This window comes from Mustela erminea, chromosome 9, assembly GCF_009829155.1.
Source record: "Mustela erminea isolate mMusErm1 chromosome 9, mMusErm1.Pri, whole genome shotgun sequence".
NCBI classification, from domain to species: Eukaryota; Metazoa; Chordata; class Mammalia; order Carnivora; family Mustelidae; genus Mustela; species Mustela erminea.
Window position 1 is genome coordinate 73,921,997 of NC_045622.1, and position 27,138 is coordinate 73,949,134.

At 36.1% G+C, this 27,138-nt stretch overlaps 1 protein-coding gene across 3 annotated transcripts in view; it reads left to right on the forward strand.

Annotated features, from left to right (window-relative positions):
• Positions 1-27,138, forward strand: part of PRMT3 (protein arginine methyltransferase 3) — a 130,679-nt gene that overhangs the window by 31,508 nt on the left and 72,033 nt on the right. For all 3 annotated transcript variants that reach the window (XM_032356360.1, XM_032356359.1, XM_032356361.1), the window contains one exon: positions 11,295-11,394. In XM_032356360.1, coding sequence (XP_032212251.1) covers positions 11,295-11,394 — 100 coding nt within the window. The remainder of the gene's footprint in view (positions 1-11,294; positions 11,395-27,138) is intronic.

A 27,138-nucleotide genomic window follows, 5' to 3' on the forward strand; every position in this document is an offset into this window, starting at 1 on the left:
TGTTAACTGAGAACCCTTACTGTTTTATCAGATCCATCCCTCATCTATCATTGACATGTCTTGAATCCAGAATTCAAATTCTTACATTTCTCACCTAAGTTCATACGGCTACATGTAACCGGTTTGGTTATTTGTACTTTGCCTTTGCTTCCAGCAGCTGTCAGCCATTCTCTCCAGGGCAGTGGGACTGATTTCCCTACTCAGTTCTCATCCCCTTTAAGTAAAAAAGTAGAAGGAAAGGATGTGTTTTGTGTTGGGAAGACGTAGAGAGGATAAAGAAGAAACTAAAGATTTTCTGTGATCCTAGTATGAGAGATCACTATCAGCATTTTGGTAAGGCTTTTTATTTATTTATTTATTTATTTATTTATTTATTAAAGATTTTTATTTATTTATCTGACAGATCACAAGTAGGCAGAGAGGCAGGCAGAGAGAGAGGAAGGGATGCAGGCTCCCCGCTGAGCAGAGAGCCCCATGCGGGGCTTGATCCCAGGATCCCCCAGGACCTCAGGATCATGACCTGAGCCAAAGGCAGAGGCTTTAATCACTGAGCCACCCAGGTGCCGCTTGGTAAGGCTTTTTAAAAAAGGCTTTAGGTCAGGAGATGAAATATATAGAAATGCAAGTTTTTCCAGAATTTCAGTTCCTCAAGTTTAGGCAGGGATTTTTCTCTTTTTTTTTTTTTTTTTTTTTTTTGCCACCAGGAAAGGTGATGTGTGTGGCACATGGTAGGTATTCAATTTAAATATTTATTTAATGAATGAATTTATAAATTAATAAATTTTTAAGACCTGGGACATCAAACATTCAAAGGTAAATCAACATCAAACCTGAAAGCCCATTTTCTGTGCCTGAATCTAGATGATTCTTTTCATTATTTTTTTTTCATTATAGTAGAAGCTGAATTATTGCTAATTTTAAACAATAAATGTTCTCAGTTTTCGTAATTCCACAGCTACACACCTGTAAAAACAAATGATAATTTGGGAGGGAGGCAGTTCGTTGTATTCAAGGAATACACACGCCTTACTCTGACTCCATGGCAGGGGCCTGCATTTGGAATGACCTGCCTGGTCGTGTATTTATTTTTCATGGGATGTACTTACATCTACCATTGTTCTCAAATGGTTAAGAATCCTTGTTTTGGGGGGCACCTGGGTGGCTCAGTCTGCCTTCAGCTTAGGTCATGATCCGAGTGTCCTGGGATCCAACTCCACGTCAAGCTTCCTTGGGTGGGGGGGAGCCTTCTTCTACCTCTCCCTCTACATCTCCCCCTCCCTCTACATCTCCCCCTGCTTGTGTTCTCTCTCTGTCAGTCTGTCAAATAAATAAATAAAATCTTAAAAAAAAAAAAAAAGGAATCCTTATTTTTTTGTTGGATTTATGAATGGAGGACTAGATTTTTTAGTAAAGGTAGGTGGAATGTAATTTGTCTCTGAGGGGAGCAGAGGGAGACCTCCCCTTTCTGTCATTGATTTTTCAGTGTCTGTCACTTCTACCTTGTATACCTTTTAACTGCAGGGCTCTGTGTTGTGAAGAATGGCTTCCACCTGCACTATAATCTCTGCTGTGTACACCAAGCCCTGGAGTCTTCTTGACAAGTTTACCAATAGAATTTAATTCCGTTTTTTCTTCCACTAAATTATTAGAATCTTTGCTTCTTTGATATCACCTCCTAAAATCTTTACACATTTATCAATTTATTGTTGTATTTTACATTGCTTTATTGACATTTCCGTGTGCTTAGGGAACAAAAGAGAAGTATCTGTGCTTGGGTGCCACAGTGAAATGAAAGCAAAATAATATTACGTAAACCTTATATGTTTTTGTATCAGGATATTCCCTCCCTGCCCTTCCCTAGCACTCATATATTCTTCTAGATGAACTCCATAATTACTTTGTCACAAACTTTAAATGCCACCTACTTGACTACAGGTCTTCATTGCAGGAACTTCTCTGATGCTTTATGCTGCTTGCATTTAACTCCCTATTACACCATGTTTTTCTTTGGACTAGACCAGGTCTTTAATCTATGTCACATCAGAGGTACATTACGCATTTGATCCTATGCTTCCCGTTCTAAAAAATCGTGAAATGGCAATTCACTGTCTTTAAATAAAATCTAGACTCTTCAGTATCACCTCTACCTCTCAACTTCGTCACTGTGTTCTTCTTGCACTAATCATATCGAGCTATTTATAGTTCTTCAGATTTGCATTTCTCTTTTATACACACACACACACAGATGCGTGCATACAAAGATGACCCTCCCTTACACACAAAGACATACATGTCTTTGTGGGTGCTCTATCTTTTCCTGGTTAAACTCAGATGTCCCTCACTTAAGGGCTTCTTATATAAGCTCCTGTGATACCCTATGCTGCTTACTCTTCTATCTCCCTTAGACCATGTTCTTAAATGGGTGGACTATGTCTTTCAAATCTATATGCCCAGTATAAGATAATTAATCATGCTGATATTCCGAATCGTGAAATAAAATTGCTACTTTTATGATAGAATGACCAATATTTTCCCATCTTATTTCTCAACAGAATTTTCACTCAGAAAATAGATGGTTTCAATACTCACTGGAGTACTCACTGGAGTTAAGAGACTTACTTAAAATATTCTTCTTACTACATTGTCATATTTCTGTAGATTAAAGCTAATTTCTGAGCAGGTGATTCTAGAGATAAAATTCATTTGGCATGCTTTTATGCCAAAGAAAGGTTTAGTGAGTAGACACTTGAGAAAAGTCAACAAAATGTATAGTTTTTTTCATGAATGGGGAATCAGGTGGTGATTAAGATGAGCAGTCTCAAGAAAGAGGTTATCTTTGTGAATGATATCTGTGTTGAGCTGTTTCATACAGAATTACTGGGACTTATGGCCTTTGTCTTTTTTTCTGTGTATTGCCTGAAATCTTAATCTTTCCTGCTATATTTATATTTGAACAAGTAATTACTGATGCAAGTAGGATTATGACTTGTAGCAGACAATAAACAGCCTGAGCAGATGGCCTTTTACAGAACACATCTTGTTTCAGCATTAGCATTCTGATGATATTTCTAGGCAATGGGAACATTTTGCTCTTTTAGGAAGCTCACTTTTTGTTTCTTTTGAAGTGTTTGTAATTATTAGAACCACATAAATATTTCAGTAAATAGGAAGCAACCACAGCAATTTTATCAGAAAGAATTTTATTAAGTACTTATTTGAAAAAAAACTCAAATATGATAAACAATCCCTTTTTCTTAACTTTTGCATGAAATATAACATGTATTAAATGTGCATAAATAACGAGAAATAGAACATTACCACCCACCCACCTCCATTTTGCCCTTTTTCAGTCAGATGCTGCCCTTGCCTATTTGAGTTACCATCTTAACTTTGATAGTAATGACTACTTTGTTTGCTTTCTACTTTAACCACTGACATCGCCATCCATTTAAGATAGTTTAGTTTACTCAACTCTTGATTTTTAAATAAATAAATTGATATGTTATGCATTCTTTTTGTCTAGGTTCTTTTGCTCAGCATTTTTTTTTTTAGTGTTCATTCATGGTATGTGTAACTGGAGTTCATTCATGGTTATTATTGTAAGGAATGCAGTTGATGACTATATCACAATTTTCTGATCTGTTCTTGACGGACTTTTTTAGGTTTTTCAGATTAGAGCTATTATGAAAAATACTGTTACAGGCTTTTTATACATAATGGTTCTGGTTGGTATTGTCTCATCTTTTCCATTTTTTTCCAGTTGGTCTTAGAGCACCTCATTACAATTTAAATTTGCATTTCTATGGTTATTAATGAGGCTGAGCACCTTTTTAGGTGATTACTGGCCATTTGAGTTTTCTTTTCTGTGAAATATCTGTTGATATCTTTTCTCAGATTTTTGTTGAGTTGGAGCTTCTCCTTTATTTGTAGGAGATCTTTATATTTTTAAAATTTTAGTAGTTTCTAGGTTTTATATAGTGCAGATATCTTCTCTCGTTCTTGTGTGCGTTTTCCCTTCATAGTGTCTTTTGATGTACTGAATTCTCAATTTTCATAGAGCAGCATTCTTGTTTAAGGCTATTTTTGAGCTTATTGAGATATTCTCCTATATTCTGTTGTAAATACTTGATAGTTGTGTTTTTTACATTTAGGCCTGTGATCTCTTGGGCATTGTTTTTGTATATGGGATGAAGTAGTGATCCAGTTTTATTCTTTTTTTTTTTTTTTTTGTAATCTGTTTAAGTGACCTAGTTGTCCCAGTCTCACTTATTACAGGGACCATTCTTTCCTCTCCACTGTGCAGTGTCATTCATCTTTGTCAAGAATCAAGCACCCATATATGAGGGCAGTATAACCTTTATACTGAAATTCTACTAAGGCAGTAGAACAGAAAATTACAGGTTACTCATTCATGAACATATATGCAAAAATTTTAATCAAAATATTAGAAAACTAATTGAGCAATATATTGAAAGGTAAAGTTTATCCCAGGAATGTAAGGTTGGTTACGTATGAGAACATCAGCCAGAACAGTCTATTGAGATCATCTCACTAGATGCAGAAAAAATGGCTTAATAAAATCCCATATCCATGCAGTATATCAATGGATTACAGTTCTTAGTGAACTAGAGCTAAAAATGAATGTCCTAACATGAGATACAGTACCTACAAAAAAACATAAGCCCTAAGGCCCATGTCTTGATGAGGCATTGAAAGCATTTGCTTTAAGTTCAGGAACAGGACAGAGATACCTGCCGTCACTATTTCTGTCTAACTCTGTAAAGGAGATCCCAGTACAGCAAGGCATTAAAAAGAAAGTTACGAGAATTGAAAATTAGAAGAGAAAACTATTCATATTTACTAATGGTATGTTTATAAATATGCCCTTCAGAAATAAATGATAAGTAAATTATTCCAATAATAAAATAATCAAGATGCTGAATACAAATTAATATACAAAAATTAATTGTATTTGATGTGGTGTTCCATGATTCATTGTTTGCACATAACACCCAGTGCTCCATGCAATAATGCCCTCCTTACATCAAAAACTAATAATATACTGTATAGTGACTGACATAACTTAAAAATAATCAGTTGTATTTCTGTAAGGAACATGAAGCACTTAAACAGTGGAAATTAAAATATCCAAGTGTATTGTTAATTTCTAACTTCCCAGATAATTGAAAGACATTAAGTCACTTTGAATGGAAAATTTACCCACAGGTTGAATAACCCCCAGTAAAGGTTATACATGAATCACAAGTCAGCTGTTTTAACTTCTTCTTCTAACATTTTCTGCAATAATTTCTGCTAAGAATAAGCCTGTAAAGACCCTAATGAATCTACTAAGATATGAACCGTCCTCTACAAAGCTTGTTACTAACTCCTTAGTCGTGAACTTACCTAATTCCTCTTTTCACACTGTTTTTCCAAAGCCATCTAAACTGTCCTTCTCAATGAGCTGGTTTTTGTTTACTCCATTTTCTTCTTTTGTTGATCCCCCCCCACCGCTTTTTTGTATGTCAGCAATATCATGGAGTCCTATTCTTGGTAATTAATGTAATCAGAAACTACATCTTGATTACAAGGTTGCATAAAATGCTCAAGAATGAGGAGTCACTGAATTCCACATCATCATCTCTGTCAGTAGCATTCGATTATATTGTTACTTGTAAAGCCAGTCGAACTTTACTTGCACTCACAGCATTCCTTCTGCTTTAGAGGGCTATCTGTGTTTTGGGAAGGGGATAGAGCAGTTACCCTCATGGGGTAGATATACTGTAGCCCAACTCTTACTGAGCATTTAGTTGTTGTACCACCTAGAAGCACCTGTTCACCGTAATATAGGAATCCATCATCAACTCAAGTAATCCTTTCGGCTCTGTTGTATGTAAAATAAGTGATGTATCCTCCTGATTGTCCATGCCAGTAATGATTCACTAGGCTTTTCTAGTATGTCTTTGTGAAATGCCCTGTTTCTTTCACAATACACTCCGCACTCAGGAGTCCTCTCACCTTGTCCTCCACCTACCTTTGGGATAATCCATAGCCTTAAATTCATTACTTTCCTAATGGATACTTCCATCTCCCCAAGTAGCCATATAAGCACAAGGAGGCCTTCCAGTGAGAGGAAAAATTGTTCTTGCAGGGTTTTTTTTCTCCTGCCTCTCTCTCCTCCCTGAAAGGACTAGTATTTCTCAGACATGCTAATAACAGCCAGAGAATAGAACTTTTCACTGTCTTCCCTTCTGCCTACTGATGCCTGCCAGGCCAATGGTCAGTTTCTATGAGTCCGAGTATTCCCATTTCATACCAGAAATGTCTAGGTAACCATCTGAGGATTAATCTTTCTATTTTTTTAGTTCCTTCCTTTTCCTGGTTTAAAAGTGCCCCGAACCTTTGTGATTCATGGATCTGTATGAGAGTTCTCCTACTAGCACCACACTGAGCTAACTTACTTTCCAGTAGACTCACACAAATCTGATTACCCAGAGATATTACCCAGTACTAAGCTTCATTAATAATTTCAAAGATATTAGTAGTCATGAGACTCATGTAGTAGGGAACAATCTGGTACATGGAGAGGAGCTCCTTACTTAGAAATCGTGTCTACACTGGATGAGAGAATACATGCCTGACAGAGAGAAGGAAAGACCAAAGCAGCTGCCCTTAATGTCCCAGACTTCTCCCTAATTAGGACCTCTAAATTGCCTGTATTTCTGAAATTGTAAAGCTTGACCCTGGGTAAAATCTGTGGTTCATGATCCTTTGTATTCATTCACCCATAAGTCCATCCTCTGTTCTTATTCCTTCATATTTCAGTATCTCAGATCATTTTCCATCTTTCTGAACAAATTCTTTAACATTTTTTTCATTGTGTACGTATGGCTGTAGCCAAACAAAATCAAAATGGTATTGGTTTGTTCAAAAATATATTCTGCTTCTATCTTGGAGATATTTTATCTGTGTGGCAGTTCTGGATTGGTGTCATAATGCTCTAGTATGGAAGTCCATAAACTTCACCCATGGACTGGCCACATGTTTTGTAAATAAAGTTAGGATATAGCCATGCCCTTTTGTTTACATATTGTCTATTGCTGCTTTTATCCAACAATAGCACTTGAGTAGTTGCAAGCAGAAACCATATGGCCTGGGAGTCTAAAATATTTATTATTTGGCAATTTAATAAAAAATTTGCACACCTCTGCTCTAGTTCATTGGTATTATCATTCTATTACCTTTCTGGCCTCTGTTGTTGCTATTAAGAAGCCACATGTCAGAGTAACTTATTTTTATTGGAGATAACCTGTCTTTGTTGGAGATTTTGTCTTTGTTTTTGATTATTGAAGTTGTAATTTATAGATTTAAAAGAAATTAGTCTTAGATTCTTTGGATTCATCTACGGCTTAATGCGTTTAGCCAGTTCAAGATTCTTTGGATTCATCTACGGCTTAATGCGTTTAGCCAGTTCAAGAAAATGCTTATCCTTTTTTTTTTTTTTTAAGATTTTATTTATTTATTTACCAGAGAGAGCAAGAGAGTGTGAGAATAAAAGCAAGGGGGAATTGTAGGCAGAGGGAGAAGCAGGCTCCCTGCTGAGCAAGGAGCCTGATGCAGGACTTAATCCCAGGACCCTGGGATCATGATCTGAGCTGAAGGCAGACACTTAATGGATTGAGCCACCCAGGTGTCCCTCATCCTTTATTTCTTCAAGGGTTTTTTTTTTTTCCTGTTCCTTTTATTTCTTTTCTTTCTGTGACCTCATTTTTTTCTATTGTAGATTTTCTCACTATATTCTTTGTCTTAGCTATGCTTCTGTAGTGCTCTAAAAGCAAGTGTTGACAAACCTTTTTGTAAATGGCCAGATTGTAAATATTTTAAACTTTATGTGTCACTTGTGCTGCTTCCTTCTTGCTTGCTTCTTCCTTCTTAACAACGCCTAAGCCTATGAACGTACAAAAATGGGCACAGGCTAGAAGGCCATAATTTTACAGTCCTTGTTCTAAAGATTCAATTAAAAGACAGATTAAGTGTAACACCCAGTGCTCTACATCAGAAACTAATAAACTATATGTTGGCTAATTGAACATAATTTTTTTTTTTTAAAGGCAGATAAATAAATAAATAATACATAATTAAGTACATAAAAAGATCGAGATTGTCAGACTGGATAAACATAAGACCCATCTGTTTTATAGCTTCAAAAAAATCCAGTCTAAATACAAAAATGCCATAGATTAGAAGTAAAAGAATGGGGAAAGATAATGGTATGAAGACATAAATAATTTATAAAGCTGAAACGAATATATAAATATATAAGCAAAACATAAAACTTTAGGCGTTCAGAGGGTATTTCATAATGATAAAGAGATTAAATAATCAAGAATATGTGATAATACTAAACCTGTAGTCATCTAACAAAGGCTTCAGAATACATGAAGCAAAAACTGACAAATTGAAGGAGAAATAGACAAGTTTATAATCATGTCAGGAGATAATCAGTACTTTTCTGTCAATAATTGATAGAACAAGTAGATAGAAAATGAATAGAAGTATAGAAGATCTAGTTGACACTTACATAACACTTTATCAAAAAATATAGCAGAATGATATTCTTTTTTTTTTTTTTTTAAGAGAGAGATCACAAGTAGGCAGAGAAGCAGGCAGAGAGAGAGAGAGAGGAAGAAGCAGGCTCCCCACTGTGCAGAGAGCCCGATGCGGGGCTCGATCCCCCAGGACCCTGAGATCATGACCCAAGCTGAAGGCAGAGGCCTAACCCACTGAGCCACCCAGGCACCCCAGAAAGATATTCTTTTTAAGTGCACATAGAACATTCATCAAAATAGATTATATATAAGACAATAAAAAGAAGTCTCAATAAGTTGAAAAAAATTTAAATCTTATAGACTGAGCTTCTTGGTTTACTAAAATTTAATTATAAATCAATAACAGATATCTGATAGATCCAAAATATTTGGCAGTTAAATAACACATTTCTAAATAACACATGGTTCAAAGAAGAAATAACAAAAGAAAGACTATAGAAAATATTTTGAACTGCATTAAAAGTACAGGGTATCAAAATTTGTGGGATGCAGCCAAAGCCATACTCAGGAGGAAATTTAGTTTTAAATGCTTATATTAGAAAAGAAGAAGTATTTAAAATCCATGATCCTAATGTTCCATCTTAAGATATAGTAGAGAAAGAAAAGTGAAATATACCAAGAAAGAAAGTAAAGATCAGAGGTCAATGCAATACAAAACAAAACAATAGAGAAAATTAATGATAACAAAATATATTTAAAGAAGATAGCATTAATAAACCTCTAACTGGAATTTTCAAGGAGATACAAATTATCAGTATTAGGATTGAAGAGGGGAACATCACTACAGATCATATAGTCAAAGGATAATGAAGAAATATTACAAACACCTTTATGCCAATAAATAATAACAATTTAGGTAAAATGGAAAAATACTCTGAAAAATGAAAGTCAAAATTGATTCTAGAAGAACTAGAAAATCTGAATATACCTAGATCTAATAAATTAAATGAGTGGGTGGGTGCTTGGGTGTCTCAGTCTGTTAACTATCTACGTGCAGTTCAGGTCATGATCCCAGGGTCCTAGGATCAAGCCTTGCATCAAGGCTCTTTGCTCAGCTGGACCCTCCTTCTCCTTCTCCCCCTGCCTGGGCTTCATCTCTCGCTCTCTCTATCTTAAATAAATAAATAAAATCTGAAGGAAGGAAGGAGGAAGAAGAAAAAAGAAAATGAGTTGGTAATTACAATCCTTCCCATAAATTAAACTGCAAGCTCAAATAGCAAATTTCTTATAACATTTAATGAAGAATTAATACTAAACTCTTAAAGGTGGACAGAACCCTTCACAACATAATTTAAAAGGCTATTACAATGATACTAAAGTCAAACAGATATTCCAAGAAAATAAACTACAGACCATTATCCCTATGAACATTTTTTTTTTTAAGATTTTATTTATTTGCGAAAGAGAGAGTGCAGTCAGAGGGAGCAGCAGGCAGAAATTCCATCCATGGATGTATGGATAAACAAAATTGTTTTATCCACACAGGAATACTAAGCAACAATAAGGAATGCACTATACACAAAAGTATACATGAATCTAAATAGTATGCTTATTGAAAGAAACCACAAGCAAAAACGTACATTTGTTATCATTCCATTTATAAGAAACTACAAAATAAAAATCTAGTATGTAATGGAAGAAGGAAAATCAATGTTTGCTTGTGAACAGGAGGATTTTCTGGGAAAGAGTACTAATGAATTCAAGGAGGTAGAAATGTTCTGTATATTGATGATGATATTGATCACTCAAATGTCTCTCTTGTAAAAGTCAACAAAATTTACCCTTTAAATGAATGTACTTAATTTTATGTAAATGATACCTCAGTGAAGTTGGGAAAAGACATCCTCCTTTGTTAGCAGAAAAAGTCCTTTGTAATTCAGGTGTACATCCTCTGAGGATTGAGAGTTTATTTATTTAACTAGATAGAAACTTAGAAGCTTGCTTTTAACTTTTTGAAATCATCTCAACTCTGTTGTCTACTTTATATTTTAAAAGGAAGGTGAAAAATACGTGCTAGTCTTAGACCAAGCATATAAAAATACCTAATGAGTGTCAGTGGACAAGGTTAAATAAATTAAGGTGGTAGTAGATAGTCAGGTTTTGTGCAGCGTACAGTATTTTGAGGAAATAATGTGCTGAGGATGTATGTGCTGCTTTCACAGATACTTTGATCCTCATAATAGACTGTGAAGTAGATAGGGCAATTCTCTGTTACACATGAGCACACAGTCTCAGAAGATTATGATATAATTTGATGAAGATCACTTAGCTGACAATTACTAAAGGATCAAGAGTTCAAATAAAGAGTTTCTGGCTTTTAATTCTCTCTCCACTGTGAAACACAGCTTGCCTTCAAAATATACTCTTGTTGCCTGCTCTGTATGTCTCTCTCCACCCCTCCCTTTGGAAAGAAAACAAAACAAAACAGTAACTTTATTGACACACATTCTTGATAAAATTCAGATTTCTTTTCAGGCTGAAGTTTTCAGTATTGGTTCAGAGTATTGCCATATTAATCAAAAACATTTGTGGACATTTATGCAGTGGATCAAAAATTAATTCTAGTGCTCAGGGAGTAATCAAACTTAGAACATACAAAATAACCCGAACAGTTACCAAGAAATTATATAATATGATTAATTTTGAGTCTAACATACTAATTTAATTCATTATGTTAATTTTCAGACTAAATAAACTTGAAGATACTATTACACTAATTAAAGGAAAGATTGAAGAAGTTTGCCTTCCTGTAGAAAAAGTGGATGTTATTATATCTGAGTGGATGGTAAGTGTTTGCAGAAAAAACTACTTGTATTGGTTTTTAAAAAAGAAAGCAATGAATAAGATAGTAGTTTTCTGCATTTAATTATATTTGATAAATGGCAGAAAAATGACATTATTTTAAAAACAGCTACAATCTTTTTATGGTAGTTTATTCTGATATGACACTGGCTATTTGTAATCTTATTAAAAAGAGAATAAATTAACTTTTTTACTTTTAAAAGCATAATAAGGAATTACTGTTTTTCTGTTTTCTAAATTTGTAGGGAACTACATATGTTTGCTGAAAAGTCTTTGAGGTCTAGTAAGGACTTACTAGGACTATTTGATCAAACTTAACATGATGTTGCCAGTATTGCTGTAATACTGAATGTCCTGTCTTTCTTAATGTCAGGCCATGTACTCAGTGTCCTTTATCACACAATAAAATTAAGATATGTTATATAGTTTTAGAATTTGCTTTGGAAATCATAAGTCAGGGTACGGAATGTTTATTTTTAAATGTATATGAAGTAAAACTAATGGTATTCAACAACTAATTTGACTTGTTGATAATGCCTATTTGATGAAGACAAATCAGTATTTCTAAATAAAGATTTCTTAAGTATTTGGAAGGTATTTGATACATATATTTTCACTAAATGAACTTATCAAAAATTTTGGGGGAAAAATGCATTTTGCTTTATATTATCTGTACATTTTGGATAACATAGCAGTAATTCTAGCAAAATAGGAGGGATTTCAGGGAGCTTTTGAAATGTTCAGATTTAATATATGTAAATTTCGGTCTAGAGCTGGTGACAGTCACCATTGTTAGCAGTACCTTTTTTGTACATGAAAGAGTATGTTGATTTTTTTATGGTAGAGTTGGCTTTTAATAATTTTTAATCACAGTGTCATTATTTATCTTATACCAAAGAATTTGTATTAGCACTCTGATTTCTTTTATGAATTGGGTGAAAAGATAGGGGTTTAAAATTTAGTTACATATAATTAAAAATCCAGCATCTTTTAAAGGTGCTTTGTAAAAGCACATTTGAGGCATTTACTCAGGGATAATTTATAATAGTGTATACTAAATGTTGGCTGACGTCCTCATTTCTCCAGGGACCATTTTGCTTTTCTTGGAAAATATATCTCTTAAATTACTCCAAATTAGGATATAAGCAAACTGAGACAGACTTTACTAAACTTCCTGTCACCTCAGTTGAACATTTTTGCATATCTGGGTATAACTAGTTGCATAGTTCTTGACCTGCCTAGCAGAATTATACTTCTAGATATTGATGTTCTAGGAATTTTCATTTTAAAATCTGAAAGATGATCTAGAAGTACGAATATTCTGTTGAAATCTTAGAGCCAGTTGGTATAATAGCAAAAAATTAACTGGGTTGACTGAATTTGTGAGATCGTCACATTTACAATATGAACTTTATTGAAAGGCTGTGCTGATCTTGGGCTTATTTGTCCTCAGGTGCATTTTACCCTCTTCTCCTACTTGCTTCTGTACTGAAGGAGGGCTAATTCTGCAGGCTGCTTTTTCTAGGCTTCAGGGACAGCCATCTTCCATGGGGTTTGAGAAACCCAATGGGAAACGCTGATGGGGGATTTAAAGAAAGAGAAAAGTCAGGACATTTTTTTGCTCTGTTTGCCTCTAGTTATATTGTTGGCAGAAGCTATTTCTTTTGTGACTCCAATTCCCACTGGATAAATCTGTCATTAATTCCAGTGACTCTGTGACTCTGGCCCTGGACTCTTGTAGCAGTGCTTCTTCCTTTTGTCTTTCTAGCCTACGAATAGTAGTTCCTTCCTGGTGTCTGCTGGTATCCAGTTGTCTCTGTCTCTTCTTGATCACTTACCATATCGTTTTTCTTTTACCCTTTCTGTAAAAGGTAACAACTTCCTGCATTCATTTTTCTCTATTTCATGATCTATGGTTTCTGGTCTTCTAGACTGTAATTGGTGTAAAGGGTACCTCTCATTTTGGAGGATTGGTCAGATATGATCTCTGCCTTTATTAGGAAGGCAGTATAATACAGATAATTCTGAACCTGGAATGAAAACCGGTTGTTTGGAACCAAGATGCTTTCAGAAGGCCTTCCCTAAGAGAAGTAAATCAGTGTATTCAGGAAGTGTTAACTAATAATTTTCCTTATTCCTCTTTACAAGGGTGTAACTTAAGAGTTTGCTTTATCTTACTGTCTTCCTTTCCTTATAGGTATCAGTGGAATTGAAGTCTGGCAGATGGTGTTAAATGAGTTAGGTGGAGCATTAGACAGTCAAATATATGGCAGTCAACTAAGGCAGTCAACTTTGGATAGCCTTATTTCTCTAATAAAATTTGTGTTAAGTTTTTTAAATAGGTTTGTGCTAGAATGTTTGAGTCAACTTTGTGGATTGGTAATAATCATTTATAGTACTTTCTAAATCCTATAAGTTCTTTTTTAAATTGGGTACTTCCAGGATTTCTGAGCTCAGTAGTTGGAAAATTCCAAATAGCTAATTAAACAGGAAGAACAGATAAGCTTTTTAAGATATAGCCAACATTTTCCAGATATTTCTGCTTTGGCTGAAATAGTGGGTAAGTGGCAAATCATTGAGTACTTTTTTTTCAAAGATTTTATTTATTTATTTGACACAGAGAGAGAGAGAGATCACAAGTAGGCAGAGAGCAGCAGGCAGAGAGAGCGAGTGGGAAGCAGGCTTCCTGGTGAGCAGAGAGCCAGATGCGGGGCTCAATCCCAGGACCCTGAGACCATGACCTGAGCCGAAGGCAGAGGCTTAACCCACTGAGCAACCTAGGCGCCCCAGTCATTGAGTATTTTAAATCTAATGTAAATGCACATTTTCATTAACCAGCATCTTAAAACTAAAATATATTGTATAGAGTCCTCTTTCCTTTTTTTTTAAACATATGGTGGTAATGATACAAAAATCTAGAAAGACACAATTTTAAGCCATAGCATACATTTTTTTCTCTTTTTTTAAAAGTTCAACAAGAAAAGACAAAAAAATACATACTCTGTATAAAAATTGGACTCAGATGTTTAAATTAGCAATGTAGGTATCATATGTTACACAGATGTACATCTGTTTTCTTCTCCTGTAGTCCCCTAACTATTCCATGTTAATCTAGATTTATTTTTTTGTCTACAACTATTCATGTACTTTGCCTTTATTTTGGAAGATGTCCTTAGGTAAGGATGTAATTTTAAAAGCCAAATCATTGCTATTAGCGTATTATTTAATAGGCCATCACTTGCCTCTTAGAGTTATGAATTTCCAGATTTAGGCTTTCCTTTAGTTTTACATTTTCATTTTTATTGAATGGAATTTCCATTTGTTAAAATTTTTGTCAGTTAAGTAAATAACTGATATTAAATAAATAACTGAGGGGCGCCTGGGTGGCTCAGTGGGTTAAAGCCTCTGCCTTCAGCTCAGGTCATGATCCCAGGGTCCTGGGATCGAGCCCCACATCGGGCTCTCTGCTCTGCAGGGAGCCTGCTTTCTCTTCTCTCTGACTGCCTCTCTGCCTACTTGTAATTTCTGTCTGTCAAATAAATAAATAAAATCTTAAAAAAAAACTGATATTAAATTAGCCAGTATTAAATAAATAACTGAAATAAATAAATATGAGTAAAGTCAGTTTAATCTCTACAAGAAGTTAATATTTATGCCCATGAGTATCTCCTTTCATTTTCCATAAATTTACTCCACCAATAGAACCATTCTTTATGACAATTTATTTTTGATTGCCTAATAAAACTGTTCAAAGTAAGTGTCCCTAATTTTTTTTTTTTTTTTTTTTTTTTAGTATTTGCTTTATTTATTTGACAGACAGAGATCACAAGTAGGCAGAGAGGCAGGCAGATAAAGAGAGGGGGAAGCAGGCTCCTTGCTGAGCAGAGAGCCCGATGCAGGGCTTGATCCCAGGACCCTGGGATCATGACCTGAGCCGAAGGCAGAGGCTTTATTAACCCACCGAGGCACCCAGGCTCCCAAATGTCCCTAATTCTGTGCTACAGACCAGTTAAGCCAGGTTCGTGTTTTCGTGTGTTTGTGTTTTCCATCTATGTCTTTAGCGTGACCTCCTTATAAACATGTAGATAAGATCCTGGCATCATATGATATGATTGCCAGCAACGATTCTTGTTTGCACCTTCATTTTTCTCTGTCATCAGGATTATCGGCAGAATTACACATTATATTTCATTATCGTGATCATTACTGATGTGCATTCAAATTGCCTAAGGTCCCTTGTTGCAGTTTTTCTATCTCGGCTTGCTTTTCACAGAAGCTACCTAAAATTTCTCTTTACTCAAGTATACTTGGATATATCCTTGAAATTTAGGAATTAACTTTCCTACTCCATCTTCACCAGCACAAGTGTATCTGTGTTATAAACATGCATGCACACACCCACAATGATATCATCTGTTCGTATTTAATACTCTTTATTAATGACTAGCTTTTCAAGATACCATTTAAAAAATAACATAACTTGTGATTTGGCTTATCAGCAATTCACAAAGTAACCATGAAGCCTGTCATAGGTCACATTTTAAACTGGTGGGTGTTGAAATGTTTTTGTCATCTTTAGTTTAGTCTGACAGTGAAGCCATGCCATTTCAGCCAACTGCCATGAGGACAGGTGACCTTTCCTGGTCTGGTTTTTAACAACCCAGATTACACTGTATTGTAATTAATTGTTCATGTACCTTTTTTCCATTCTCCTGAGACTGGGAGCCAGCATTTACTTGGTATGGCCAGATTCTATCACAGGGCTTAGCATTAGTAAATGATGAGGGAATGTACATCACAAGAGAACTTTACCACGTAGAAATTCACGGGCCATAGATATGATCTTATTTATAATTTGCTATACGGCACATGCAGTCAGGGAGGAAACATATGAGAGGGTTAACCATGTTGCCCTGAAGTCAGACTGCCTTACTCTTCGCCCTGTTTTGCTGCTTGGGTTTGCTGCCTTAGGCATGTTACCGAACTTGTCTGTGCCTCAGTTTCTTTCTCTATAAAATGAAGATAATAGTAATACCTACTTCATAGGGTTTTTGTGAGGATTAAATAAATTAATAGATACAAATTTCTTGAAGAAGTTTCTGTGCATAATAGAATCTCAGTTAGCTATTTGGTTTTGAAAGTTGAATAGTCTATTAAGCACTTGCTAACTAATGAATGAACTGCCTAACTAGGTTATTCAATAAGTAAAATTTGAAAATGATAATATACTTGAAGTAAAGACTATTAACACTTAGGTGAAGAACATTCTTAGTTGCTTTCCCCTTGGTTTATGAGCCCTCTATTAAAGAAGAAGTAATGCTGTTTACTTCTACCTGTGAGTGAAAGAAAGCTCCTAAAATTTCTAGTTTGCATTTTCAGACAGTTGGACATTTAATATAAACTCAATTAGATGATCTTATGTAACTGAGGTGGCACAGTGGTAATTTTTATAATTAGTGTGAAGTGTTTCTCCTCAAAAATTATCCGTGAACAGATACTCGATTCACAAGAATTGAGTAATCATATAAATGTCACCAATCTGTAATAATGAAAACTTTCTTACACACCTCAGCCTGGATTTAGAGAACCTGCCAATCATGTGTTTGAGAAATAACAGATTAGGTATAGTGTGAAAATTTGGGAGGGAAAAAGCATTATTTATATTTCTTTGAAGCGGAATGCAAAATTTCACAAATTCTTAAGATAAAACTTTAGCCTTCATAGCTTTTTGAGTCTTCCCAGGGCTGATTTTACTAAGTCCTTCCTAGTTCCTTGGGAGTTTCAGTTCATTCTCTTTTGCCATTAGAGCTACTTTAAGGGACAAGTTTAAGAAGCCATGACTTATACTGCTTTCTGAAACTGATTTTAAAAGGCTTGATGAGGGGAGGGGCCGGCTCCCGGCAAGCAGCGGAGCAACGGAGCACAAAATCAGGACATTTAAATGTCTGCTCCACTGAGGGACATCACTCCAGAGGCTAAACCAGGGTGAAGCCCATGTGGGGTCAGTGTAACCCCAGGTCCCGCAGGATCACAGAAGGACCGGAGGTGTCTGAATGTCACAGAGCTCGCAGGTATTAGAGCTCCCAGGTATTAGGCTACAGCGACAAAGCCAAGGAGTGACCTCTCAGCTCGGGGTTACCTTGAACGGGTTGCAGGCTGGGTGAGCTCGGAGCACAGCTGGAGGCCAGGGAGTGGAAGCGACCGGGCGCTTTTCTCCAAGAGCGAGCAACTGAGCGCTTTTCTCCAAGAGCGAGCAACTGAGCGCTTTTCTCCAAGAGCGAGCAACTGAGCGCTTTTCTCCAAGAGCGAGCAACTGAGCGCTTTTCTCCAAATGCGACCAGAGGCCAGGGAGATGGGGGTGGATGGGTGCTTTTCTCTGAGGACTCACTGAGGAACGGGACCCAAGCTCTCGGCTGCTCCGGGCCAGAGATCAGGAGTCTGCCATTATCATTCCCACCCTCCGGAGACAGAAAAGCGTTTGGGGAACAAAAGCTCCCAAAAGCAAACCCAAGCGGATTACTTAGCCCAGCTCCTGGTAAGGGCCGGGCAATTCCACCTGGGGCAAAGACACTTGAGAATCACAACAGGCCCCTCCCCCAGAAGATCAATAAGAAACCCAGCCAAGACCAACTTCACTTACCAAGGAGAACAGCGGAATTCCAGAAGAGGAGAAAGCAAAGCAAGGAATTCATGGCTTTCTCCCCATGGTTCTTTAGTCTTGCAGTTAATATTTTTTTCTTTTTTCTTCTGCTAATTTTTTTTTTAACTTTTGCCCTTTCCTTTTTAAACTTTTTTTAAAAACTAGTTTATCTTAACAATGCCTTACAAAAAAAAAACAATAATAATTCTCTTTTTTGAACCTTCATTATTATAGTCATGTTTTATCCTCCATTGTATCTAACTATATTTTTTGTATATACATGTTTTCTTTTTTTAATATTTTTTCCTTTTTTTTTTTTTTTTTCTTATTTATCCCCTTTCTCCCTCCCACCATTTGGAGTCCCTTTTGATTTGGTTACAGCACATTTCCCTGGGGTCTTTGCCACCCTTTTAACATTTTATTTGCTCCTTTATATATTCTTACCTGGACAAAATGACAAGGCGGAAAAACTCACCACAAAAAGAAGAACAAGAAGGAGTACCAAAGACTAGGGACCTAATCAATATGGGCATTGGTAATATGACAGATCTAGAGTTCAGAATGACGATTCTCAAGGTTCTAGACGGGCTGGAAAAAGGCATGGAAGATATAAGAGAAACCCTCTCCAGAGAGATAAAAGCCCTTTCTGGAGAAATAAAGGAACTAAAATCTAACCAAATTGAAATAAAAAAAGCTATTGATGAGGTGCAATCAAAAATGGAAGCTCTTACCGCTTAGATAAATGAGGCAGAAGAAAGAATTAGTGACACAGAAGACCAAATGACAGGGAATACAGAAGCTGAGCAAAAGAGAGATAAACAAATACTGGACCACCAGGAGAGAATTCGAGAGATAAGTGACACCATAAGACGACACAACATTAGAATAATTGGGATTCCAGAAGAAGAAGAAAGAGGGAGGGGAGCAGAAGGTATGAGAATTATTGTAGAGAATTTCCCTAATATGGCAAAGGGAACAAACATCAAAATCCAGGAGATGCTAAGAACGCCCCTCAAAATCAGTAAAAATAGGTCCACACCTCATCACCTGATAGTAAAATTTACAAGTCTTAGCAACAAAGAGAAAATCCTGAAAGCAGCCCAGGAAAAGAAGTCTGTAACATACAATGGTAAAAACATTAGATTGGCAGTGGACTTATCCACAAAGACCTAGCAGAAAGAACTGGCATGATATATTCAGAGCACTAAACGAGAAAAACATGCAGCCAAGAATACTATATCCAGCTAGGCTATCATTGAAAATAGAAGGAGAGATCAAAAGCTTCCAGACAAACAAAAACTGAAAGAATTTGCAAACACCAAACCAGCTCTACAGGAAATATTGAAAGGGGTCCTCTAAGCAAAGAGAGACTAAAAGTAGTAGATCAGAAAGGAACAGAGACAATATACAGTAACAGTCACCTTACAGGCAATACAATGGCACTAAATTCATATCTCTCAATAGTTACCTTGAATGTAAATGGGCTAAATTCCCCAATCAAAAGAAACAGGGTATCAGATTGGATAAGAAAACAAAACCCATCAATATGCTGCCTACAAGAAACTCATTTTAGACCCAAAGACACCTCCAGATTTAAAGTGAGGAGGTGGAAAACAGTGTACCATGCTAATGGACATAAGAAGAAAGCTGGGGTGGCAATCCTTCTATCAGATCAATTAGATTTTTAAGCCAAAGACTATAAGAGATGAGGAAGGACACTATATCATACTCAAAGGGTCTGTCCAACAAAAAGATCTAACAATTTTAAATATCTATGCCCCTAACATGGGAGCAGCGAACTATATAAACCAATTAATAACAAAATCAAAGAAACACATCAACAATAGTACAATAATAGTAGAGACTTTAACACTCCCCTCACTGAAATGGACAGATCATCCAAGCAAAAGATCAACAGGAAATAAAGGCCTGAATGACACACTGAACCAGATGGACATCACAGATATAGTCAGAACATTCCATTCCAAGGCAACAGAAGACACATTCTTCTCTAGTGCACATGGAACATTCTCCAGAATAGACCACATCCTGGGTCCTAAATCAGGTCCCAACCGGTACAAAAGATTGAGATCATTCTTGCATATTTTCAGACCACAGTGCTCTGAAGCTAGAACTCAAGCACACAAGAGGAAATTTGGAAAGAACCCAAATACATGGAGACTAAACAGCAACCTTCTAAAAAATGAATGGATCAACCCAGAAATTAAAGAAGAATTGAAAAAATTCATGGAAACAAATGATAATGAAAAAACAATGGATCAGAATCTGTGGAACACAACAAAAGCAGTCCTGAGAGGAAAATACATAGTGGTACAAGTCTTTCTCAAGAAACAGGAAAGGCCTCAAGTATACAACCTAACCCTACACCTAAAGGAGCTGGAGAAAGAACAAGAAAGAAAGCCTAAGCCCAACAGGAGAAGAGAAATCATAAAGATCAGAGCAGAAATCAATGAAATAGAAACAAACAAAAAAATAGAACAAATCAATGAAACTAGGAGCTGGTTCTTCAAAAGAATTAATAAGATTTATAAACCCCTGGCCAGACTTATAAAAACGGAAAGAGAAAGGACCCAAATAAATAAAATCATGAATAAAAGAGGGGAGATCACAACTAACAACAAAGAAATACAAACAATTATAAGCACATACTCTGAGCAACTCAACGCCAACAAATTTGACATCTGGAAGAAAAGGATACATTTCTAGAAACATATAAACTACCACAACTGAGTCAGGAAGAAATAGAAAACCTGAACCGACCCATAACCAGTAAGGAGATTGAAACAGTTATCAAAAATCTCCAAACAAACAAAAGCCCAGGTTTCCCAGGGGAATTCTACCAAACATTTAAAGAAGAATTAATTCCTGTTTTCCTGAAACTGTTTCAAAAAATAGAAATGGAAAACTTCCAAACTCATTTTATGAGGCCAGCCAGCATCACCCTGACCCCAAAACCAGACAAGGATCCCACCAAAAAAGAGAATTACAGACCAATATCCTTGATGAACACAGATGCGAAAATTCTCACCAAAATACTAGCCAGTAGGATCCAACAGTACATTAAAAAGATTATTCACCACAACCAAGTGGGATTTATTCCAGGGCTGCAAGGTTGGTTCAACATCCGCAAATTAATCAATGTGATACAATACATTAATAAGAACAAGAACCATATGATACTCTCAATAGATGAAGAACAAGAACCATATGATACTCTCAATAGATGCTGAAAAAGCATTTGACAAAGTGCAGCATCCCTTCCTGATTAAAACTCTTCAAAACGTAGGGATAACATTGGGGAGGGTATGTGCTTTGGTGAGTGCTATGAAGTGTGTAAACCTGGTGATTCACAGACCTGTACCCCTGGGGATAGAGTATTATGCCTCCATCAGAAAGGATGAATAACCAACTTTTGTAGCAACATGGACGGGACTGGAAGAGATTATGCTGAGTGAAATAAGTCAAGCAGAGAGAGTCAATTATCATATGGTTTCACTTATTTGTGGAGCATAACAAATAGCATGGAGGACATGGGGACTTAGAGTGGAGAAGGGAGTTGGGGGAAATTGGAAGGGGAGGTGAACCATGAGAGACTATGGACTCTGAAAAACAATCTGAGGGTTTTGAAGGGACGGGGGGTGGGAGGTTGGGGTACCAGGTGGTGGGTATTATAGAGGGCACGGATTGCATGGAGCACGGGGTGTGGTGCAAAAATAATGAATACTGTTATGCTGGAAATAAAAAAAAATAAATAAATTAAATATTTAAAAAAAAAAAAAAAAAAAAAAAAAAAAAACGTAGGGATAGAGGGCACATACTTCAATATTATCAAAGCCATCTGTGAAAAACCCACTACAAATATCATTCTCAATGGAGAAAAACTGAAAGCTTTTCCGCTAAGGTCAGGAACAAGGCAGGGATGTCCATTATCACCACTGCTATTCAACATAGTACTAGAAGTCTTAGCCTCATCAATCAGACAACAAAAAGAAATTAAAGGCATCCAAATTGGCAAAGAAGAAGTCAAACTATCACTCTTCGCAGATGATATGATACTATATGTAGAAAACCCAAAAGCCTCCACTCCAAAACTGCTAGAACTTGTACAGGAATTCAGTAAAGTGTCAGGATATAAATTCAAATGCACAGAAATTATTTGCATTTCTTTACACCAACAAGAAGACAGAAGAAAGAGAAATTAAGGAGTCAATCCCATTTTCAATTGCGCCCAAAACCCTAAGATACCTAGGAATAAACCTAACCAAAGAGGCAAAGAATCTATACTCAGAAAACTATAAAGTACTCATGAAAGAAATCGAGGAAGACACAAAGAAATGGAAAACTGTTCCATGCTTATGGATTAGAATAAGAAATATTGTTAAAATGTCTATTCTACCTAAAGCAATCTACACATTTAATGCAATCCCTACCAAAATCCTATCCATTTTTTTCAAAGAAATAGAACAAATAATCTTTTAAAATTTATATGGAACCAGAAAAGACCTCGAATAGCCAAAGGGATATTGAAAAAGAAAGCCAAAGTTGGTGGCATCACAATTCCGGACTTCAAGCTCTATTACAAACTGTCATCATCAAGACAGTATGGTACTGGCACAAAAACAGACACATAGATCAGTGGAACAGAATAGAGAGCCCAGAAATAGACCCTCAACTCTATGGTCAACTAATCTTCGACAAAGCAAGAAAGAATGTCCAGTGGAAAAAAGACAGTCTCTTCAACAAATGGTGCTGGGAAAATTGGACAGCCACATGCAGAAAAATGAAATTGGACCACTTCGTTACACAACACACGAAAATAGACTCAAAATGGATGAAGGACCTCAGTGTGAGAAAGGAATCCATCAAATTCCTTGAGGAGAACACAGGCAGCAACTTCTTCAACCTCAGCCGCAGCAACATCTTCTTAGGAAGATCACCAAAGGCAAGGGAAGCAAGGACAAAAATGAACTATTGGGATTTCATCAAGATCAAAAGCTTTTGCACAGCAAAGGAAACAGTTAACAAAACCAAGAGACAACTGACAGAATGGGAGAAGATATTTGCAAAGGACATATCAGATAACGGGTAAAGAGCTTAGCAAACTCAACATCCAAAGAACAAATAATCCAATCAAGAAATGGGCAGAGGACATGAACAGACATTTGTGCAAAGAAGACATCCAGATGGCCAAGAGACACATGAAAAAGTGCTCCACATCTCTTGGCATCAGGGAAATACAAATCAAAACCACAATGAGATACCACCTCACACCAGTCAGAATGGCTAAAATTAACCAGTTAGGAAATGACAGATGCTGGCGAGGATGTGGAGAAAGGGAAACCCTCCTACACTGCTGGTGGGAATGCAAGCTGGTGCAGCCACTCTGGGAAACAGTGTGGAGATTCCTCAAAAAACTGAAAGTTTTTTTGCACTGCTGGGTATATCTCCTAAAGATACAAACGTGGTGCTCCAAAGGGGCACATTTACCCAAATGTTTATGGCAGCAATGTCCACAATAGCCAAATTATGGAAAGAATCTTGATGTCCATCAGCAGACGAATGGATAAAGAAGAGGTGGTATTTATATACAATGGAATACTATGCAGCCATCAAAAGAAATGAAATCTTGCCATTTGCCATTTGCGACGACGTGGATGGAACTAGAGGGTATTATGCTTATCGAAGTGAGTCAGTCAGAGAAAGACAACTATCATATGATCTCCCTGATATGAGGAAGTGGAGATGCAACATGGGGGGTTTGGGGAGTAGGAAAAGAAAAAATGAAAGAAGATGGGATCGGGAGGTAGACAAACCATAAAAGACTCAATCTCAAAAAACAGACTGAGGGTTGCTGGAGAGAGTGGGGACGGGAGAGGGTGGTGGGGATGTGGACATTGGGGAGGGTATGTGCTATGATGAGTGCTGTGAAATGTGTAAACCTGGGGAGTCACAGACCTGTACCCTTGGGGATAAAAACACATTATATGTTTATTAAAAAATTTTTTTTAAAAAAGGCTTAATGAAGATAATTGTCCTCATAGGTTTTCTTCTCTTGGAGTACAGATCTGTTACATGTTATATTTTCTTTACTAGAGGCTCCAAATTGGTAAAATTTAGATGGCAGAACTATGAAGTCACTGTTTAGTTAGTTGAAGTGAGAATTAGGGCAGGAGTGAGTTACAGTAAATTTTGATCTGTTCTAATGAATGAAATGTTTTTTTCTGACCTGTTTTTGGTAGATTATATATTTTGAGTAAATACTTCAGTAGTGTAAATACTGAGTAAATATTTCAGCAGAGCATCGATTTGGTCTGCTCCATTTTCCATTCTCTTCCCTTTACCCATTTTTTCCCCTTTATCCATTTTTAATACTAGAACATTTATTTGGGAATACCCAATTTAAAGTAACATGAAGTTGAGTGAATGTGAGGCCCTTCTCAGGAATTCACTCTTCAGTCTTAATTTTATTAATTTGTGCTTCTAGCCAATAAAGGCAAGTGACCAGAAACAAACTCAAGACTTAAACTAGTTCCTGTTATTAGGAAATGACATGTAATTTGTCTTGATCAGTTTTGCTAAATGTTTGTCACTTACTGCTCTTTTCAAAGAACCCGAATTGTGCCTTTGTTGATTTTTCTCAATCAACATTTGTTTTCTATCGTATTGATTACTGTTTCAGTCTCTATTATTTCCTTCTACTCTCTTTAGAGTTTGATTTGCTGCTCTTTTCTAGCTTCTTGAAAAGGAAGTGTAGATCATTGATTTCCAACTTTTTTTTTTCTAGTATTTGGCGTTTTAAGCGAATACTTCTAAGTACTGATTTAGCTGAATCCCACATTCAATTGATTTTTTGGGTAAGATTTTATTTTTGGTTTGTCAGTGAGAGAGAGAGCATAAGCAGGGTATGGCAGGTGGAGGGAGAAGCAGGCTCCCTGCTGAGGAAGGAGCCCGTTAAGGGACTCGATCTCAGGACCCTGGGATCATGACCTAAGCCAAAGGCAGACGCTTAACCAACTGAGCCACCCAGGTGTCCCAACAGTCAAGTGATTTTTATAAATAGTTTTAAGTATTACTTTTTTCCTGAATTATTATCCTTTATGCTGTTATTAAAAGAATAAACACTCAAGTATTATATTTGGGAGATAATCTACCATTAATAAAGCAAAGGCATTGCTTTATTGTTCTCCACATAAGCTGATGAAGTGCTCTCAGGGCCCTCATTGCAGAACCAGTAAACCCTGAAGAGCACCTCTTTTACATTTGTTTTCTTGTGGATATCAGTTTTGACATCGTTTTCTCTTTTCTTGTTCAGTTCTATTGTGACTACTGTTTTTTAGAAGAGAAAATGCACACACAGTTTTTTATGTTAGATAAGCAGTAAGCCAGACTGTGATGTGCATCACAGGCAATCATGAAGAGATTGCAAAGACGGAAAGAAATCTCATTCTTTTACATGGCCAACAGATACAACCCATTACAAGCTTGTTCCCAAGATAAAAAATAATCAATTTTGTGACTGTTTTTAATTCCTATTTTTTTCCATTTCATTATGTAACCAGAGAAGGAAATTCTGGAGTGCAATTGTATAAGAATTTGAGAGGCACTACATAATACTTCATAATGTTTAAGAACTAACAGTTCCCACATTCAGTGTGCTTATGGCTCATTTTGGCATTCTGTGAAATTTCAGTCAATTTCTTTTGGCTATATTTCTTTTGAAGATCTTTTTTTTTTTTTTTTTTTTAATTTTCTGAGCACTCCTTATGTATTTGAGTTGCCAGTCTGTTGTTAGGACTCTTGTTATGTTTTCTGCATCTCGTGGTTTCTGGGCACATAATAGAATTTAACTCTCTGTCCCCTTCAAAGTCAGATGTGGCCCTGTGGCTTATTCTGGCCAGTGAAAGTCCTATCCAGACAGAATGTTTAATATCCAGTACACAGTTTGCCTTATCCCCTTTCTATGCATCAGTTACTGTGGAAGCTTGTCAGCCTGACTCCTGAGGAATTATAATAAGCAATGACTCTTGTCAGCCTGTAATATAAGAAATAAATCTTGTTTTCGGTGATGATTTGGAAACTGTTAAGGTAGGATAACCTAGCTTGTCTTGATGGATACCACTGATGGATTCCCTATCAGTTATGTTTGTTAGCAGCACATGGCTTGTCATTGCATTATTTTTTGGTGTGATTTGGTGAATAAGACAGTCTTAAGTTTACCAGAATTCTTTTATTGAGTTTTTGTTTCTTGCTTAATAAATCTTTCTAGAATTGCCATTACATGTTTATTAGACTTATCTATCTTCTATGCCTCTTTATACTTCTTCATATTTTCTGTTGTTCTGACTCTTTTGACTGTATTCTGGATAATTTCTTCAGTCTTCCAACTTTTAACTAATTTTTTCTGAATCTTTCTAATTATCTGTTAAACTCATCTATCAAGTTTTATCTCTTTTATCTCTTTTTAATTTTTTTTTTTTTTTTACTTCTAGGAATTCTCTTTAGGTTCTTTTAAAATTTTGTTTGCTTGTTACTCTTATCTTCAAGCCTCTTAATCTCATAAATTGTAAACAATACCAGCAGTTTTGCAGGTCTTCTTTTGCTGACTGTTGTTTCTACTAGCCTTCATTCATGGTGCTTGATGCTTGTTTATTTGAGTGTGTAGTACTATTCGATACTCTGCCGTTTATTTTCTAATGAACTTTATCTATGGAAAACTCTTTGGTGCTTGGGTTTTACTCCAAATAATTTGACATTTGTTTTGCTGTGTACCTGGGACATTTACAAATGCAGACTGCTGTCACTTATTCTTTTTAATTTTTAAAAACATTTTATTAGGGAAAATTTCCAATGTAAAAACTTCAGAACGAATATTTCAGTAAATCTTATGCACCTGTCACCTAGCTTCAACAATTATCAATATTTTGCCGTTTTTGTTTTATTTATCTTTGCACTATTACATTTTTGCTATCTTTTTTAATGATAAAGACTTTTTAAAATCCATATTTATTATGCCTTTATGTTATGTTATTGAGCCTAAAGAAAATTACCAATATAGGCACAATTCCA